The 20150-nt window shown below is 37.9% G+C and overlaps 4 protein-coding genes and 1 long non-coding RNA gene across 6 annotated transcripts; 3 read left to right on the forward strand and 2 right to left on the reverse strand.

Annotated features, from left to right (window-relative positions):
- Nucleotides 1-1372: 1372 nt before the first annotated feature.
- On the reverse strand, nt 1373-1972 carry LOC113474780. The gene is made up of 4 exons (XR_003396467.1): nt 1778-1972; nt 1644-1702; nt 1555-1592; nt 1373-1412 (listed from the first exon to the last, which is right to left on the reverse strand). It is a non-coding gene; the product is annotated as an uncharacterized LOC113474780 (long non-coding RNA).
- A 1381-nt stretch (nt 1973-3353) lies between these two features.
- Nucleotides 3354-4248, forward strand: LOC104266290 (protein FAM192A-like). The gene has a single exon (XM_026837203.1). It carries the CDS (start codon nt 3384-3386, stop codon nt 4014-4016), a length of 633 nt encoding a protein of 210 aa, XP_026693004.1. The 5' UTR covers nt 3354-3383; the 3' UTR covers nt 4017-4248.
- LOC100183113 (copine-3) lies at nt 4231-12531 on the forward strand. Of its 2 annotated transcripts, none has more exons than XM_009862067.3 (15): nt 4231-4429; nt 4693-4872; nt 5355-5429; nt 5902-5973; nt 6390-6463; nt 6834-6930; nt 7140-7226; nt 7373-7462; nt 7774-7833; nt 8173-8306; nt 8652-8758; nt 9146-9282; nt 9460-9590; nt 10830-10947; nt 11818-12531. In XM_009862067.3, exons 1-15 carry the CDS (start codon nt 4283-4285, stop codon nt 11917-11919), a joined length of 1611 nt encoding a protein of 536 aa, XP_009860369.1. In that variant the 5' UTR covers nt 4231-4282; the 3' UTR covers nt 11920-12531. The 2 variants fall into 2 exon arrangements, with proteins under 2 accessions (XP_009860369.1, XP_002129629.2); XM_002129593.5 differs by having other exon boundaries at nt 10830-10935.
- Nucleotides 12532-13527: 996 nt separating this feature from the next.
- Nucleotides 13528-15963, reverse strand: LOC100185478 (troponin C, skeletal muscle). Its single transcript, XM_026837205.1, has 7 exons — nt 15893-15963; nt 15337-15525; nt 15169-15220; nt 14859-15002; nt 14508-14622; nt 13944-14086; nt 13528-13628 (listed from the first exon to the last, which is right to left on the reverse strand). The coding sequence occupies exons 2-7, from the start codon at nt 15337-15339 to the stop codon at nt 13591-13593; spliced, it is 495 nt and encodes a 164-aa protein (XP_026693006.1). The 5' UTR covers nt 15340-15525; nt 15893-15963; the 3' UTR covers nt 13528-13590.
- A 32-nt stretch (nt 15964-15995) lies between these two features.
- Nucleotides 15996-19672, forward strand: LOC100181538 (calglandulin-like). Its single transcript, XM_002129181.3, has 5 exons — nt 15996-16111; nt 17748-17925; nt 18398-18513; nt 19017-19152; nt 19414-19672. The coding sequence occupies exons 2-5, from the start codon at nt 17754-17756 to the stop codon at nt 19455-19457; spliced, it is 468 nt and encodes a 155-aa protein (XP_002129217.1). The 5' UTR covers nt 15996-16111; nt 17748-17753; the 3' UTR covers nt 19458-19672.
- Nucleotides 19673-20150: the final 478 nt, after the last annotated feature.

A 20150-nucleotide genomic window follows, 5' to 3' on the forward strand; every position in this document is an offset into this window, starting at 1 on the left:
TATTTACTGGTCCGCTATATGGCGCTAAGTTATTCATTTTAAATCTGGGGAGCTGAGAACATTAGTTTGCTCGCACCAAAGATTTAACCGGTTTAAATATTACATCTTAATTTAAAATTAAATAGACAGTAAAACACAGAACAAATATAGTAAAGTTCATTTATTAATTACAAACACAAATAAAACGGTTAAATTAAATTTTGGCATAGTTTGTAATCTTCCTGGAAAATAAAAACAGGATTAAAATACCTTCATAGTTTATGTGGCTGGCGTTGGTGGAAAGCCACTACTGCACGACAAGCCCCCAGCAAATGGTAGTGGGTTTCTACTTAGGTGAGAAACCCTTTGCTGGATAGACCTTACCCAGGCAAGGTAAAACCAAACCATATAGACAAAAATAGTAATGAACACACCAACAAAAAGACAAAAAAAGTACAACGAGTGCAGCGACATACATGTGCCAGACATGCAACAAAACAACAGCTTAATCATACAAAAAGGGGACGCGGTCAAAAAGTAATTAACGCGGACATAATCATTGAAACATCTACAAATAAAATATGGTTCAAATCCTAAGGGATAATCATCTGCAGTGTACACCATATTGAATGTCCAACCGCAAGGAGTCGAAGCCAACAACAGCTCCGCATGTCGCAAACAAAAGGTTAAGTCGCCATGTTGGTACCGCGATACTCTCGTCGTATCTTCACACAATATAATATCGTCCGGATGTTACGAAACTGCGCCAGGTTGTTACGAACCGCATTAACAGTGACCTAAATATCTAGCGTAGCATCACTGGCGGTGACGTCCACGCAACAACCGGATCGTTAAGTAACTCAATCAAAACTGACGTAACCGCACCGGACGCAGGGTCATGCCAATGCTCTGACCCACCGTATCGACGTCGTAGCGTAAGTGTGACGTGGCCATCGTCCCAATCACGCTACATGACGTTTTAATAAAAAGTTAAAATTAAATAAAAGGAGGAAATTTATCTACAGTATAATCATTATATAGCTTTGATGTTGTTTTATTATTTTATGCGCATATTATAAAGCGTGTTGATATTACTCGAGTATTTGTGTACCAACACAGCGTTCTCACCAAGCGATCAGGACAATACAGAATCGCTGAAGGGTTCGAACTTTGTAGACGAAGTACCCAATAGAGTGTACAACAACAAAATCTGATCCAGCAAGATGTTCGCCATATTTTCATTGCATATATTTCATAGACATGCAAAATGCACTAAAGTAGTGACTGACTAAAAATAGCTGGCAACATTAGGTCCAGCAGAATAAGAATACAGCAGCGCAGACAAGACACACATACAACACACAACTCATACTTATAATACTCAAACCTCAAACCGTGTTTCCTTTATCGGCGTCTTCGTCTTTGTTCTTTATCTGCAAAAGTAAGATAGTGACGTCACAGGTATACGTTATAGTTACGTCACAGGCAGCAACTTTACACAAGTTTATTCCACATTTAAATTTATTCCAAAGTTATCGTTTGTTACTAAATATAAACAATGACAATATACAATACCTTGCACTTTTCTTCGGTAGCTTTATTCGCTGACTTTTCTGCAACAGAATATACGTTAGTGGGTGTGTATATTATTACGTCACAATTACCTTCGTTCTCGCTTTACGCCATAGTCTGCTTGATCCTCTGTGACGTCACATACCATGTCCTAAAAATATAAACCATTTTAAAACTTCTGTTATACTTGCAACAAAGTAATATTGTGACGAAACAATGAACTTACGAAGTGGGTTCTTCTGTTGCGTCATCACCACTTCGTGACGTCACACCATCGATGTGTCTAGAAAAGAGCTTACGTACGTAATAATGCCAATTGTGATTTATACTTTACCAATTCTTTGATCTTCTTGCTTCGCGCTCATAGCGCAAATATAATTAGGATATACAAGTAATGTGCCTTGCGTCGACGCAAAACGCGCATGGGGCCCCATGAAAAAAATCGGGAAACGAACGCGTGGAACAAACCGCAGGTGACGTCACAAAATGTTTGTACGAGCGATGAGCGAACTATGACGTCATTAACGCGAGCAAATTGGACGCGATTCAACTTACTGTGACTTAACTAACTAACGAAGCGATTGTGACGTAACGAAGCTGTCGCGTAACCGATGACAAGCCGCGAGTGTCTTGTATGACGTAATAGAACCGTCGCGCGATTTCCGAATACATCAAGAATAAAGTAATGTTAAAAAATAAAATACCGTTAAACACAAGGCACAATAACTTTTACAGTATTTAAACAGTTAGCAATATTAAATGGTTAGCATTAATAGTGATAATCTTACTGTATAAATAATGTTTAGTTTAATAGTAACCTAATGTAAAGTTCTAGCATTAAACAACAAAACTCAACTTAAAATCTTGAAATACAATCCACATTAGTTGCAGAACCAACTTCAACCAACCATCCACGTAGTGTAACTGCCACGCATTGAAAGGCGAGTGTTTTGTAAGCGAGGAATGCGAGTCAATCAACCAAAAGCGGGGAAGGCTAATCAACGCGGAATTTATATTAAAGTGTTTACCAATATTTCCTTTTCCGTAAAGTAGTTCGAAAACTGCAGTTGGAAACCCTGTTACCATGCCAACGGCCACAGTGTATCTTAAAAAACGTCATAATTAACTTCACTCTAGAATAAGAAAAAGGGCGAGCTCTGGCAATGAGGAAAAAGATTTGACAAATTAGCGCGAAAGTTATTGAAGGGAAATCCCTTAAAACGATATCATAATAAACGTGCATAAAAACAACAAACACAAATAGTATTTGGGGAACCGATTATATTTTAAACATTTCAATTTTGAAATTACCTATTTAACACACTACTAATCTTTTACAAGACTTTCTATTACTGATCTTCTGTTGTTTGTTTTACGTAAAAAAAAGCTAAATTTTAATAATTTATTTTAACCGCATTCTTTATTGTTAGGGTGGGTCGGTTTGGTTGTTTACAAATGTAAATATCAAAGTTGGGGGTTTGTTGAAGGGTGGGCAATATATTGTGTCAGAAAGTGGAGTGTTTTTGGAAGTTAAATATTTATTTAATAACTTACTTTTAGTATTACTCACTTTAATACTCAGCGTTTTAACATTGTTGTTTGTAGCCAACTGCATTGTTAACGTTGTAAGTGTGAAAGAGATTCTGGTAGTTGTTAGTTTTATGATCTTTCGTCATACACGAGACATCATCAGGGTTTGCCATTTGTTGTATTCTGTCGTTTTGTCGCTATTTATATTCTGTCTTTTCAATTTAATTATTCTTTAATCGTCGCTGCTGGAATCAAAAAACAAATAAACTTTATAATAATATTGTTAAAATTGTGTTTTGCAGATGAATAAATTTATCAGCGAAAGTGATGTAGCTGAGCAGAAGAAGCAGCGACAACTCGAATGGGAGAAAGTGAGGAAAGCCGAGGATCCCGTGGAAGCCCCGGAGGCTCCTATTGATGCCCGCTCGTTGTACGAACGTCTGCAGGAACAAACCGATAAAAAACAAGCCGAGTTTGAGGAAAAAATAAAATTTAAGAATCAGTTTCGAGGAATTGACGAAGACGAGGCAAGTTTCCTCCACACGGTGGCACGTCGTGCGCTAGAGCACGAGAAGCAACAACGAGAAGAAGAAGGGAAAGAGTTGAAAGCTTTTCGGCAAGCGATGCTCGAACAGCGAGAAAACAATGATCATGAAGCTGTTAAAATATCAACAATAAATAAAAACGTTTCCCCGGTTTGTTCCAAACAATCGTCATTGTTAAAGAAAGCAGTGAAGCGGAAATCTGTCGACAAAGTTGGGGGAAGTGCCAAGAAGAAGTTGAATTCACAAGGAACGCAAAACAGTAGTAAGAGTGAAACAAATAATGCCATCGTATACCCTCCAAGTTTAAACTGTGTGGCCGTGTTACCCGGTATTGGGGGGTATGGCTCGGGGTCTGAGAGTGACGAGGAACAATCAGATAATGAGGCATGAAAATATTTGGTTCAAACATTTTGTGTTAATTTGAAGTTGATTTGATTTCATTTATAAATTAAGTTGGATATTATTCCTTTTCACAAAGTCTTTTTTACTCCAACTGCTAAGACTAGTTATTTTGTTCTATATGGCTGAGGTCGTGTGGTGTGTCACAGGACATGAAATGTGGACCACAGTTGCCAATTTAAGATGACGCAAATTTTAATTCAATTTCTCTCATTTGCATCAGGTTTTAAATTAATATTTGAAATATATTTGTTGTCATGGCGACAGGAGGTGTAACTGCATGTGTCACTAAAGTGGAGTTGTCAATATCGTGCCGGGATTTAATTGACAAGGATGTCACATCAAAGTCAGACCCTCTTTGTGTGATTTATTTGAAAGATGGAACAACAAAGACATGGCAGGAGGTATGGGGGGTTAACCATAACATGATAGATTATGACGTTTTTATATTAACAAGATATGGAAAACATATTCAGTATAATTGTATGAAATAATTCAAAAATGTTATCACAAATTATGAAAAAAACAAAGCTTTGTTTGGTGTAAAAATCACACATAGGTAAACTGCAGGCCTGCTAAAAAGAAAACTATGGAAAAAAATTCGTTCAACAATAAAGCGATATTGTGAGAAACAAACTTAGATTTACTCGAGCATTTTTACCACTAGGTGGCTCGAACGGAAAGAATTCAAAATAGTCTCAACCCAGACTTTAGCACCAAGATAGAAATGTCATATTTCTTTGAGGAAGTTCAACAGATTCGATTCTCGATTTATGACATCGATAATTCAACCGATAGTTTACTGGACGATGATTTCCTCGGGGAAGCCGAGTGTTCGCTTGGCCAGGTAGGTTGATGAGCAAGATGTTCGCCCGGTGTATTTATATTATGTGTGATGCAACATGGTGTTTGCATTAGGTTATGTTTCCATGCAAGTTGTTGCACAAGATGCCTTGATAAATCAAAAGAAAAATAGACAGCTCAAGGTTGCTGGTTATAATATGTATGGTACAAATATAATCTTTATTTGTCTCTTTAAAAACAAAAAGACGGGTTATAGAGACAGAACCGGGGTCATTGAAACAACTGTGTGTAAAAACATTTACATTCAATTGAAAGAAGGGTGGTCACTTAACCATATCATTATACAACACTAGTCTCACCTGGAATGACGTTGATTGCTTTTGAGTAACCGCAATATCATTGTTAATACCGTCGTAAACTACTGTCTTGCATAATATGAATTCATGTTATCTGGATATCAAGTACGTTATAAATATTCCATTCATTAGTTAATGTATTATTAATTACCGTGGTTAATTAATTCAGATTGTATCGAGTAAGAAATACGTGGCGTCGTTGTTGGATCGATCGAAGAAACATTTGTCTAAAAGTAAAATCACGGTAAGAAACTATCTGAAGCAGTTTAGTTTAAATTAATGTGATTATATTTGATTGAATACAAACATTTGGTTTAAAACAAAAACAATTGTGTCGTACTGCCACTGTATGAGCTGTTTGTTGAATATTATCAACAATAACTATGGCGTTGAATTAAACACCAACGATCTGATGACTATTAATAAATTCAATATTGTTCATGATGCTGCACACACTAGGTGTCGTACAATGATACATCAAGTATGTCGTACAATGATACATCAAGTAAAAGGAAGTTGTCGTGATCATTATTTATTTAACAACAATGGTACTGCAGGTTTAGCAGTGTCTGTGGTTTTTTAGTATTTTGTATTCATAGCGTGTTTTAATGAACTTTCTACTTTTTGTTGTTTTATTTTATTTGATCTTCGCTATCCTATTCAAAGAGATAAATAATATAAATCCCCGACAACATGATTCACAACTACCAACCCAGGTCCTTGCCGATGAAATAACCGACAACAGAGTCGCAACTTTACAATTCAAAGCAACCAAACTTGATAATAAGGTGGGCCGAAATATTATAACCGATTGGAACACGTATGTATTGAAATGTTAAACGTATATAGTAGGATGGGGGAAGATGGGACACCTTTTCATTCTATTTTCTCATCCCATTTAGTAGTAAAAAAAGAACATTCAAAGATTTATAAAACTATATCCTTACGACTCCTATAGACCGTTGTTAATTGTTTAAAACACGATCATGATATTTGTATATTATGTGTTAAAGGTGTCCCATCTTCCCCCACACTATATGATTACATTCGTGGGTTTTCCTTTAATTGGGAGGAAGCCTGAATCCATTGCAAGGCTCTAAAGTAAAACATGACACCCAAAACCCTCAAAGGCCTCACCCATATAGAGGACAGACAGCAACCACTAACCTAACACATACTTATAAATAACCAACATATTTGTCAGGATTTCATGGGGAAGTCGGATCCCTTCCTTGAATTATGGAGGGAGGAAAACGAAGGGTGGACGTTATGTCACAGGTTGTTGATTAGACAGGCTGAAGGAAGATTATTTTGATTTAATAGATTTAATGAAATATCAATTTTGGTAAAAACCAAACAAAATGTGTTTAAATTCTTTTCTGCACTTTTTACCTGTAGCGTGCTTTAACAACTGTAGCTTGGCTGTTGAATCCATTTTCTCCGTTGTTTTATTGATAATCTAAATCTTCATTACTGTATTCAAGAACTAAATAAAAAATGATGATAAGTTACGTTTCTCTGTAATTGTCCGTTGAATAAGATTTTCAAAACTGGAGTCATAGCTTCCAGAGATTCAAACCAGGCAAATGCCCACAATCTTTATTTATCCCACATTATATTATCATACTAACATTGTTGATCCCACCAGAACTGAAGTGATCAAGAATAATTTGAACCCAACTTGGAAACCTTTCAGCGTGGCGGTTCAATCTATTTGTGGGGGGGATTTATCGCGCAAGATTAAGGTATTTAGTAGTTTCATAAAAAATAAACAACCTGTTAATAAACCTGAGGGAAACTGAAATAAATTATTCCATTTTTTTAACCCACCCTTCACCATACAACTACATGACCTATGTTTTGTGTGTTGGAGCTTTGTTTAAAATGTATTTCAGTATTAACACCCACCCCCATACCCCCTATAACCCCAATAACCCCATATATTCCACCACAGATAATATGCCACGATTGGGACAGCGACGGTAGTCATGACTTGATTGGAGAATTTTTCACGACGTTGAGTGAATTACAAGACAATGGTGTAAGTATGATGTCATAATAATAAACAATCATTAAATAAGTTCAGAATAATATATTTCAAATATTAAAATATTCCATTAAAGCTGGTTGTTTGGGATAACGTTGCAAGTTTTTATTAAAATAATAATAATATCCAATATTTCTTAGAACAAGGAATTTTTTTGCATCAACCCGAAGAAAAAAGCGAAGAAATCGAAATATAAGAATTCGGGATCGATATTTATCATGGGTTGCAAAGTTAGTTCAGCGTTTGTTCGGATTTTAATATTGGGGAAATTATAATATGTTTATGATGTCATATTGATTGTGACATCATAATATGACAATGGTAAACCCGTCACATCATTGTTATGTAATAAGTAACATAACTTTAACACACCCTCCTACATGACTTATCTTTAACCCGTATCCCCACAGTTGGAGTGGGTGCCTGGTTTAAGGTACGAGTAAAGTAAATATTTTGTTAATTTTATTCAATTATTATTAACACGTCATAATTATGACTATGATGTCATCATTAATAATCATGACATCATTATACATTCCAGCTAGAACGAAGATTTAGTTTCCTTGATTTTATATTCGGTGGACTTCAACTTAACTTTACTGTGAGTAATAATGGGGATTGTGATGTCATTATAAAATGATTATGTTGTAATAATGTAGATTAATAACACTGATTAATAATATATATATATTATGTTGAAACAACAAAAATGTATTAAACGTTTAAACATAAGATCAGTTTGTTCGTGGTAATGGCCACGCCATTTGTTTAATATGATTTCTATGGCGTGTTATAAAGACTGTTTTTTTATCGTTACTTCCCGTGTTTTTACTTTTGTATACAAACCTGAACTTTACTGTCCTACCCAAAAACCTAATGTATATCATATAGTTGCATTCTGTCCCAACTTACCCCACAATATCCCAACTTACCCCCACAGGTCGGCATTGACTTCACCGGTTCGAACGGCGACCCAACCTCACGTGATTCCCTTCACTTCATGGATCCCGTGCGACCTAATGAATATTTACAAGCGTTATCGGCGGTTGGGGCAGTTGTACAAGATTACGACACGTGAGTGGCAACCATGGTTAACCTGCATGTAATAACGTGGCTTATATTCTTGCTTTCCAATTTAAATTGGTTACTTAAGCAATATTTCAGAAACTTTACATTAATCTTGATTTTAAACATTAGCAATTTATAATTTCTTATTACATTTGTTAAGAATGTGTAACAATCATGTTAAGAAATGCCAGATGTTATTTGCAATCGTTAACAGCATTAGGTGTTCGTATATTATATTGCTCTTACAAAAATAAAATTAATACGTGGAGCTAAGGAGCTTTTATTCCTTTTTTCTGCTTCAATCACCAAACACCCCCATCACCTCCCATATAACCACCCCACACCCCACAGCGACAAGTTGTACCCCGCCCTCGGGTTTGGGGCAAAGATCCCACCCTCCCACGTTGTGTCACACGAGTTCCCACTCAACTTCAGGCCCGACAACCCTTATTGTCAAGGTACATAACAATGGTTAATTGTTGTTTTGCTTTCTTATGTTTTGTAGATACATTGATGTATTTTGCATTATACACTCTTAATGGTAATTGTTCCCAGTGGTCACTAATGGGTTGTTTAAATTGTCGGCAACATATAAAAAACAATCGCCCACAAAACTTTTGCCCCATTACTATCCAAGTACATTATGACAATGTTAAATCATCTGTTGAAGGGGCTACAAACAAACAAAAGTAATATTTAGGTAAGGATTGCCAAATATTATCTAAAGGTACTCACTAAGGTTAAAAACAGCTTGTTTTTAAGCAAACTGTTTTTCTTGGGTATTCCCGCTTAGTAAGTTCCATACATAATAGTAAACATTACTTCAACATAAATATTGCCCCCAGGTATCGACGGCATAATATCAGCGTACCAACACGCCCTCCCCGTCATTAAGTTGTGGGGTCCGACTAATGTATCGCCCATCATCAGCCATGTTGCGAGGTTCGCTTATAATGCTCAAACCACCGAGAGTTCACCAAATGTAAGTATTACCATTCATATATTTCTGTGCAAAAGTATGGACTAGCCATCTCTCTTTACACTGATGATGAACCAAGTAAAACATCTGCATGCGTCTCTTACATCATCAGTGTAAAACGAGAGCTGAACTGGCAGTGTTTATAAAGTTGTACACCATTACCCATTTAAATTATTGCAGAACTATTACATCTTATTAATCCTCACCGACGGGGCGATAACGGACATGGACGAAACGAGACAAGCGATCGTCAACGCGTCCCATCTTCCCATGTCAATCATCATTGTGGGGGTGGGGTCCGCTGATTTCAGGTGGTTTGATGTTTCATGTTCTGGTGGCACGAGGTGTATGAAACAAAACACCCGTGTTATAACGACTGTCTACCGCAACATGCGAGGATAAATAAGTTACATATGTGGTAACTTGTAAGCGGGCACGAGGTGTATAAAACAGAACACCCGTGGTATAACGACTGTCTACCGCAACATGCGAGGATAAATAAGTTACATACGTGGTAACTGTAAGCGGGCACGAGGTGAATAAAACAGAACACTCGTGTTATAACGACTGTGGTTGCCCCGCATGCGTGGATTAATAAACTCGTGAGCGGGCACGAGGTGTATGAAACAGAACACCCGTGTTATAACGACTGTCGTTGCCGCGACATGCGAGGATAAATAAGTTACATAAGTGGTAACTCGTGAGCGGGCACGAGGTGAATGAAACAGAACACCCGTGTTATAACGATTGTCGTACCGCGCCATGCGAGGATAAATAAGTTACATAAGTGGTAACTCGTGAGCGGGCACGAGGTGTATGAAACAAAACACCCGTGTTATAACGACTGTCTACCGCAACATGCGAGGATAATAAGTTACAACGTGGTAACTGTAAGCGGGCACGAGGTGAATGAAACAGAACACCCGTGTTATAACGACTGTCGTTGCCCCGCATGCGTGGATTAATACAACTGTGAGCAGGCATGAGGTGTATGAAACAGAACACCCGTGTTATAACGATTGTCGTTGCCCCGCCTTGCAGGATAAATAAGTTACATAGTAACTCGTGAGCGGGCACGAGGTGTATGAAACAGAACACCCGTGTTATAACGACTGTCTACCGCAACATGCGAGGATAAATAAGTTACATAAGTGGTAACTCGTAAGCGGGCACGAGGTGTGTGAAACAAAACACCCGTGTTATAACGACTGTCTACCGCAACATGCGAGGATGAATAAGTTACATACGTGGTAACTGTAAGCAGGCATGAGGTGAATGAAACAGAACACCCGTGTTATAACGACTTTCGTTGCCCCGCCATGTGAGGATAAATAAGTTACATATGTGGTAACTCGTAAGCGGGCATGAGGTGTATGAAACAGAACACCCGTGTTATAACGACTGTCTACCGCAACATGCGAGGATAAATAAGTTACATACGTGGTAACTCGTAAGCGGGCACAAGGTGTGTGAAACAGAACACCCGTGTTATAACAACTGTCGTTCCACATTAGCACCATATAGTCACCCCCCCCCACCTTACATTCCAGTGCAATGGAGATGTTGGACGGTGACAACGGGGTGTTACGATCATCATCGGGGCAACCTGTGTTACGAGACATCGTGCAGTTTGTTCCTTATCGTGATTATAAGAAGGTTGGTCATGAGGTAACGTTCGTTGCATGTTGGTGTTAACATGGGGAGATTGCACTGCAATAAAGTAAACTTAAAAAAAGAATAAAATAATATTTTCCTAAAACTTTTCTTCCAGAGGCTCAAACTATTGAACCCAGGTACAAATTAAAATTTTTTGCTTAAAAAATGATGTTTTATCAAATACACAAATTCTTAAACATTTTAGTAGCATCGATATAAACAGTATCACCTCCCCCCATTCATTCATTGCTAATCATAAACACAAACTTCATGCATGTTGGTGATAGATATGATGTTTGGTTCATCATCAAATCAAAGTTAAAATAAATTTATTATTTCAACCCCATTAAATATCACGTCCATATTTTAGCATGTTTTGTTTGAATACATTTATTTAAACTTATTTCACTCAATCAATGTTTATATTTTGTGACCTACATGTTATCAACATCAAACTAAACTTGCTTGGGTGTAACAGCCACCATTTATAGCAAGTTATATTTATGTTCCCACAATGGTAGCAGCGCCGAGCCTTGAACCCGTAACCTTTGGGCTTATTGCACCGACCACTTTGCTATGTTATATTATTGTTAATTGTGTTTAATACTATTTACTTAGAACTGTTTTTAATTTTACTATAAGACAACTATTTACCATGGACAACCAATATAAGCCCGTCACAACCAGTTAAATTAGCCCCGTTTGGTTGTCCTGTAACATTTCTATGTTAACGAAATAAATCATGTTTATATATGAACATCCACTAACCCACCTTACCCCCATATTTACCCCACCTTACCCCCATATTTACCCCACCTTACCCCCATATTTACCCCACCTTACCCCCTATTTACCCCACCTTACCCCCTATTTACCCCCCAGGCATCAGCAGCAGCGTTAGCAAAAGCCGTCCTCGCTGAGGTCCCCGGTCAAGTCACCCAATATTTCCGTGGTAGAAACTTACAACCAACGCAGCGCAACTAACAACAGCCCGTACATGCTACACGCGTATTGTTGGGTGGAACGTGCATTCCTGTGTAACATAGTTGTCATGTTTTTAATTATTAACAAACCTGGGTTGACATTGTTAAAATGCAGTTGTAGTTAACAGCCGGGTAAAACTATTTTATGCAGAAAAGTTGGTGTGTTATAACATATATTGTCGCCCCCGTTTGAAAGGTTGGGGTGAAATGTCACTCCAGCCACCCCCATGCTTACCACACCAACCTTAAACACATGTTTGCACTATCATTCTAACCGAATGTGCTTGACTTTTAATGTGCAGTTTCATGAACCCTTATTCCAACCAAATCTGTACATATTATGTTTATTATCGTTTGTAGAAATATTTAGATGAAGTTTTTACTAACGTACTTACCAATAAGTGAAATAACCAAGATTCCATCACAATATTGTTTGTTTAATCAACAATACCTTGTTCTCACTGTGTTGTGATGTCATAATCACACTAACATGACAAACAATTGAATTTAATAATCACTATTGTGTATCAGATCTATGACGTCATAACTACTACGTCACAAGCTCTTCAAATTAACCTCAACTGTTACGTAATAAACGTTGTCTGTGATGTCACAATGCTTGTTATTCAACCAAAACATTGATTTTTGAGCACGTTAATGAAAGGGCACGTAGTAGATTTTATATAAAATACCGTCTGACGATATTAAATAAATGTGAATACGTTGATACGCTAAGATTTCTGGTAGAAACAGTTTATAAATGACAAAAGCGGGACAGGATATATAGCGACAAAACGACAGTCATTTTATGTTTATTTGGTTAAAAAGCGTGGTCGCTACAACTAGCAGTCAAACAACGAGTAGTTTATGCTTAATTTTTACCAAGTTTAGACTTGTGATTATTATAAACGTTTGAGCCAATCCAACCAAAACACCGGCGATCATCCAACGATATAATCCTGCACTAACAAGTTTACAGAAGGATAAGAATCGTCACGAAATATACAAACCCTACGCTTACGTGTCACAAATATCAAAAATCAAGGCAGTTTAGTTGTAAGTTAAAGTTAAAATATAAAAATATCCGCTTTATATTTAACACTGGTTCTGCTGCGTGATGCAGATTAGCGCAATGTAACAAACATACGAAATAATAAATGAAGTTTAAATGCCGCTATTAAACGAACATAGCAAATATTATGAACACGTATGTACGTTTATCATGAACTTACAATAAGCAACATTAAACCCTCACTTACAGTAACACATCTACACCAAACCAACTATACACATAACCTGTACAACACAACTCCTCACTCTACAACCACTGCAATGCAACCACAGTAACTTCACCACAAACTTGCTTCAAGCAAAATGCGCCTCCCGCCATCCACGCATGATGGTCACAAACCATGCGAGATCTGTAGGACTTACGTCACAAGAGTAATACGTCACAAGAGTAATACGTCACAGGAGTAATACGTCACAAGAGTAATACGTCACAGGGGTATTACCTCATGAAAGCATTACCATCCAAGTATGACATCACATAATCCGTGGTGGTCTTATGCTCGCTGTCGAACACTAAACTAAACAATAAAACCACGCGTTTAAAATTTGCAAAATTTATTTAAAATTTACGATTCACGAAAATATTTATCACGTCACGTGGTTAGTGACCTTGAACGCCGTCCATCCATAAAGTCCATTCTGTTGAAATTCAGGTTGTTAGTTGAGGTGGCGGGGTTTGAACCCAAACTTGTGTTTCACCCATTAGGTACACAACGTTAGGTTTAATAAAATAACAATGATGATGCTTGGCAGTGAGCATGAGGTTTAGGCAAGCCATCAATATTCAAAGTTATATCTCATCCCATCGGCTTTATAAGATAAGTTATCATGAATAAAAAATTACAATCACCCACAAAGTTACATACGTGGTAACTTGTAAGCGAGCATAAGGTGTATGAAACAGAACACCCGTGTTATAACTGTAATCACCCCACCACTTTAATACAAACCCACCTTCAATATCAATGACACCATCTCCGTTCTTGTCCGCTTCCTTAAACAACTCGTCTACCTCCCATGTTTCCACAGCTGGTTTGGCCGATGTGTTGCTCAACGCTTCCTTTAATTCGTCCCAATCAATGTAACTGTCGCCGTTCCTATCAACGCAAATATTCAACAATCTTTATTGTTTGAAATTTATATCACTGTTGGTTTTATATTAAAATAAAACAATGTTTTTTCATTTCTTTGTTAACTGCTAAAACACGATCAGGAAATATGGAATTCAGGTGCTAACGGTATCCCATCTTACCCCTCAGTAACATACCAATATCAGTTCGCACCGTTGCCCACAGTTGCCTATTATAATATAGTAGGTTGGGGGAAGATGGGACACCCTTTCATTTAATTTTCCCGACCCATTTGGTAGTAAACAAAGAACATTCAAAAAATCATAAAACCATGTTCTCACGACTCCCATGGACCGTTGTTAATTCTTTAAAACACGATCCGGATATTTGGATATTATATGTTAAAGGTGTCCCCCCACCCTACTTACAGCAGGCATCCCCTACTTACTTATCAAACAGCAGGAAAATATCTTTCAATTCTTCCTCGCTCGCCGTCTTCCCTTCCTCACTAATCTGCATAACCATCATTATCAAGAACTCATCGAAGTCGATTGTACCGCTGCCTGTGACGTCATATTACTCGGCATTACGTGATAATAGCAAATATTACGTCTTCAAATTAATATTACGTCACAGCATTCAACTATGTTATACAACGTCATAATCGTACATACGTGTGGACTGTCATGCTTCAATTAAACGGGTATGAAAACCCGGATTTTATGCACCTAACCATCGTCGCATATCATTTACGTCACCATGACGTCACATACATCATCGTCATCATGACGTCACATACCATCAACGTCAACTTCCTCTACAATCTTAGCAAGTTCCTCCGGACTTGGTGTTTGTCCCAACATTTTCATCACCCTCCCCAACTCCCGCGTGCTGATGTCACCGCCGCCATCTTGATCGAAGATGTCGAACGCTTGCTTGAATTCTAAACAACAATATATTTAACCAACATAATTAAACATATGTGTTCATTGTAAACGACGTCGCTGTTTCGTACAAACCTATGACGTAGTAAATAATTTAGTGACGTCACATAGCATCATTAAGCCCTGCCTGATCAACAATGACGTCATATATTACGTCACACTTACCAGATATTTGCTCTTTGTCCAATTTTGCTCTCGCGTCTTCAACTGTCATCGACTAAACAAGATAAACTTTATTATTACGTCATAATATAAACTCATGACGTCACATTGTAATGACGTAGCCACAAACCTATAACGTCACATCCATACAACACACATATGCATACTCACCATTGTATTTTATCTTGTTTTACTTTCGTGTACAAACCAACCACTTCAAGTCTTAACTGAAAAATAATCGAACACTGGGTTGTGGTTGTCTTGTTTTAGGACACAACAGTTGTCCTCACTTACGCGGCAACTGGTTAACTCGGGCGTGTAAATCACTGCTGGAGCTTGCCCGGGTCTTAATTAAACGAGCTGTTAAAATTAATAAGTGTTTTCGATGTGTGAATGAAATTTAAATCAAGGATATTTTGGAAAATGAAATCATTTACTGTAATTGTGGAGTGTGTTTTATATTTATCACAAAACTTAAAAAAAAAAAAAACTTAAATAATAAAACTAAACATCAAAAACAGTCAAGCAAGTCATTGTTTTAATGAAAAATGAAGGAAAATTAACAAACTTTTCGGTTTTAAACGGTATTTTTAATTTTTTTATAACAACATTTTTTTTAAAAAGTTTTTTTCTAATTAATTATATTTTTACATCGGTTACCGCGATGTCACGTGATCGGAAACATCCAATCATCGTCTTGTAAGTTGGACAACAATCAACAACTAACCTTAATATTTCAATCTTCGATATTAGAGGTATATGACGTAGCCACCACGTGATCACGCTACATTGAGAATTCCCAAGACACGACACATGGCATGCCTTATATGGTGTTGATACTACATTGAGCAACACAGACAGCAATATCCCACCAGCCGCCCCTGCTATAACTTGCATTGCTACTTCATACCCAACTGTTCGAAGGATTGTCAGCTGCATTTACAACGTGAGTAAAATATCTTTCATTTGTTCTGCGTAAATATGTATTTGGTAAAAACTTTAGGCGGCAAAAATTTTCTAATCATCAATATGACATAAAGTGTGACGTTTATGACGTTTAAATGACGTATATTTACCACCAAAGCAATATTTTATTCATTACGGGTTCGTTTATTAGTTTTATCATTAACATCGTTTTTGCGTAAATATTTTGCCCGGGAAGTGAACGTAATATTTACAGCTGAATAATAAAACGACAAGTTTGGAATTAAGTTTGGGGTTTATAAAGACCGGGAAGTTTACGGTGGGACCGGGTTGAAGCACGGTGATGATACAAACGTAACATCAGTGTTTAATGCATGTATGAAGGAAATTGTGAACGTTTTATATGCAATATATAATATTTGGCATCACATATGATAAACGTATAAAACAACTCCCTTTTTATCGTGTACGAGAGCATCCTACTTAGTGTTTAAATCCATTAAAATAAGTAGTTACGCGAAGATAAAAAAAATCACTAAATGTAACTTATTTAGCCCCGCGTGGTGGGGCAACGACAGTTATTATAACACGGGTGGTCTGTTCCATACACCTCGTGTCCGCTTACAAGTTACCACGTATGTAACTTATTTATCCTCGCATGGCGGGGCAACGACAGTCATTATAACACGGATGTTCTGTTTCATACACCTCGTGTCCGCTTACGAGTTACCACGTATGTAACTTATTTATCCTCGCGTGGCGGGGCAACGACAGTTATTATAACACGGGTGGTCTGTTCCATACACCTCGTGTCCGCTTACAAGTTACCACGTATGTAACTTATTTATCCTCGCATGGCGGGGCAACGACAGTCGTTATAACACGGGTGTTCTGTTTCATACACCTCGTGTCTCGCTTACAAGTTACCACGTATGTAACTTATTTAGCCCCGCGTGGTGGGGCAACGACAGTTATTATAACACGGGTGGTCTGTTCCATACACCTCGTGTCCGCTTACAAGTTACCACGTATGTAACTTATTTATCCTCGCATGGCGGGGCAACGACAGTCGTTATAACACGGGTGTTCTGTTTCATACACCTCGTGTCCGCTTACAAGTTACCACGTATGTAACTTATTTATCCCCGCGTGGCGGGGCAACGACAGTTATTATAACACGGGTGGTCTGTTCCATACACCTCGTGTCCGCTTACAAGTTACCACGTATGTAACTTATTTATCCTCGCATGGCGGGGCAACGACAGTCGTTATAACACGGGTGTTCTGTTCCATACACCTCGTGTCCGCTTACAAGTTACCACGTATGTAACTTATTTATCCTCGCATGGCGGGGCAACGACAGTCGTTATAACACGGGTGTTCTGTTTCATACACCTCGTGTCCGCTTACGGGTTACCGCTTATGTAACTTTGTAGATGATTGTAATTTTTTTAGCTTCTGATTGACTATTGCTTTGCTTAAGGACACATATTTTAACAAAACTAGCAGCATCGAGCTTCGAACCTGTAACCTATGGACTTGAGTCATACGCGTTAACCACTGCGTCGCGAGCTACGGCGTTACAAAGAATAAAAGTCTCACCTAAAAAACTCGCGCGATGGTAAATTATAATAGAGGACTGACTTTTGGTCTACCAGGCAAAGATGAAACTTTCCCCGAAAGATGAGAAAGAATTCAACGAATGTTTCGAGATGTTCGATGAAGAAGATGTGGGCGAGGTGGACGTTGCAGAGTTGACGAAGATGATGACATTGTTGGGGTGGGATCCATCGCAGAACGAACTTGAACAAGTCATTAGGGCGGCAAAACTTAAACGTAAAATATTAAACTGTGTTGCCTATATGGTTTAAAATGTAGAAGGGTGTGGGGGGATAGGACACCTAAAACCGGACCCTCCAGTTTCCATTTACCATCGGTACTTGATATTATATGTGCTTGTCCCGTATTACCCCACAGTATATGGCAGGGTGGGGTAAGATAGGACACCTTTAGTAAATAATATACAAATATATTAATCGTGTTTTAAACAATTAGCAACGGGAAATGTGTCCCCCCCCAGCATTAATATGATCATAAAATCTATTTGTAAATATTATCTTGCAATCGGTTGCAAATTTTATAGTAGTTTTACCGTATCGTGTTTTTAACGATAGTCCTTTTGTCGCTAGTTTCCTTCTCTTCGTTGTTTTAGATAATTTTATTTTCGCAATCGTAGCCGAAGAGATAAATGTAGTTTATAATATTATTATACTAAACTTACCTTATTCCGCTTAAATACTCCCAACAGCTCGCGGTAAAATGTCGAAAAGTCAATTCATGAATTTAATGGAGATCTGGTGTTCGGACAACAAGGAGAAACATTCGGATGAAGAGTTGGCGAAAGCGTTCAAGGTTTTCGACAAGGTGGGCCCGCAATTTTCACTATTTAACTTGTCCTAACTGATAGCATGTTCGTACATAGTCACTATATAACTTGCCATTGATGCAACCTGTAGCTAATAACATATTGCGTAACGCGAAATTAACAACAAAGTTACCGCGAAGTTGCATTGAAAACTGGCAACAACCTTATGAAACAACTTCATTGCTTACCACGAAAGATCAGTTAGATTCCTTCAACTGCCGTTTAAACACAACTGCTGCGCGTCAACATGCACAGGAGCGGGTTGAGAAGCAAGGAAGTGGACTACCTGCGGCAACATGCGTGGCACAGGGTAATTCTCACACGTATTGAGGCGAGAGCGGTTTCCACACACCGACATATTGAATACAAACTCGCTACCCGAGTTATACACAATAAACATCCGTCGTTAAAAACACAAAATTAAATAAAAGCGTGGCTGCTAAGCCAATGAATTATAGCCTATATGACGTAGTATAAAGTTGATGACGTCATTTCACCGCAGGATGGTAGCGGATACATCGAGTGGGAGGAACTTAAATACGTGATGCAGGGAACCGGGGAGCCGCTAAGTGATGAGGAAGTGACGATCATGATGAAGGAAGCGGATAAAGATGGAGATGGGAGGATTGATTATCAAGGTTGGTCGTTATAACACGGATGTTTTGTTTTCTACACCTTATGAGTTACTACGTATGTAACTTTGTGGAACTTTTTCAGCAGACCATAATGATGCTAATTTAGGCGAAATACATCTCTCTTATATTGCAAAATTTAATACATTTCGTAGCGCTTGATTCTAAATGTTATATCGTAACGAGAATCGTCCAACTTCATGAGCACTATATAAGTGCCAGATTCATCACAGCTGTTGTTAAAGTAATGAAAATATATTTTCTTAGAATTCGTTGCGATGATGCGAGGAGACTGCCCTTCCGTTCTATAAGATTTCTATGTTGAACCCAGATGTCATCCAACCTAACCAACAAACCTATCGAATGTCGATGTTGTATATACTTTGTATGTAGTGAATGTTGCATTGACATAATGTTACGAACGACTTGTGTTCGTTGGCAACGACATTTGTGACTTCCATGTTTACAATACACCCGCACACTCAGAGTTCTAATACGCCAACTAATACAGTATGCTGTAAATTTATCTAAAATGAAAATACTGGGTTTTAAATACTTTATTATTAATCAGAACAAACGAAGATTAAAATACTGGAAACATATAGAACAACCTGCAGACGTTACGTACGTCATAGCGAAACACCGTATCGAGATAATGGTCTCAAAAAATACCGTTCTATATTTACGACCGGCGGTCATTTACCCGCCACCACCGCGCTACCAAACCACTTCAATCAAGCATTTTACTTCCCCCGGATAATCGTGATACGTATGGTTTATATAGAGTACTGTAGGGGAAGATGGGACACCTTTACCACCTGCTATTCAAATATCCTGATCTTGTTTTAAACAAGTAACGACGGTTTATGGGAGTCGTGAGGATACAGTTTTGTAATTATTTGTTTACTACCAAATGAGACGAGAAATAGACCGAAAAGGTGTCCCATCTTCCCCACCCTTATATAAAACCACCAATGTTATGAATATTTTGGTGTAAACTTGGT

The sequence above is a fragment of the Ciona intestinalis genome, chromosome 12 (genome assembly GCF_000224145.3).
Source record: "Ciona intestinalis chromosome 12, KH, whole genome shotgun sequence".
In the NCBI taxonomy this organism is placed as follows: Eukaryota; Metazoa; Chordata; class Ascidiacea; order Phlebobranchia; family Cionidae; genus Ciona; species Ciona intestinalis.

Coding starts and splice junctions, on each gene's coding strand:
- LOC104266290 (XM_026837203.1), top strand. CDS start 3,384: ATGAATAAATTTATCAGCGAAAGTGATGTAGCTGAGCAGAAGAAGCAG.
- LOC100183113 (XM_009862067.3), top strand. CDS start 4,283: ATGGCGACAGGAGGTGTAACTGCATGTGTCACTAAAGTGGAGTTGTCA. Junction 6,464..6,833: donor GGGTGGACGTTATGTCACAG/GTTGTTGATTAG, acceptor TGATCCCACCAG/AACTGAAGTGATCAAGAATA. Junction 7,834..8,172: donor GACTTCAACTTAACTTTACT/GTGAGTAATAAT, acceptor TTACCCCCACAG/GTCGGCATTGACTTCACCGG.
- LOC100185478 (XM_026837205.1), bottom strand. Junction 14,623..14,858: donor AGAGGAAGTTGACGTTGATG/GTATGTGACGTC, acceptor ATGACGTCACAG/GCAGCGGTACAATCGACTTC. Junction 13,629..13,943: donor TGGTGTCATTGATATTGAAG/GTGGGTTTGTAT, acceptor GAATTTCAACAG/AATGGACTTTATGGATGGAC.
- LOC100181538 (XM_002129181.3), top strand. CDS start 17,754: ATGAAACTTTCCCCGAAAGATGAGAAAGAATTCAACGAATGTTTCGAG. Junction 18,514..19,016: donor CGTTCAAGGTTTTCGACAAG/GTGGGCCCGCAA, acceptor ATTTCACCGCAG/GATGGTAGCGGATACATCGA. Junction 19,153..19,413: donor TGGGAGGATTGATTATCAAG/GTTGGTCGTTAT, acceptor ATATTTTCTTAG/AATTCGTTGCGATGATGCGA.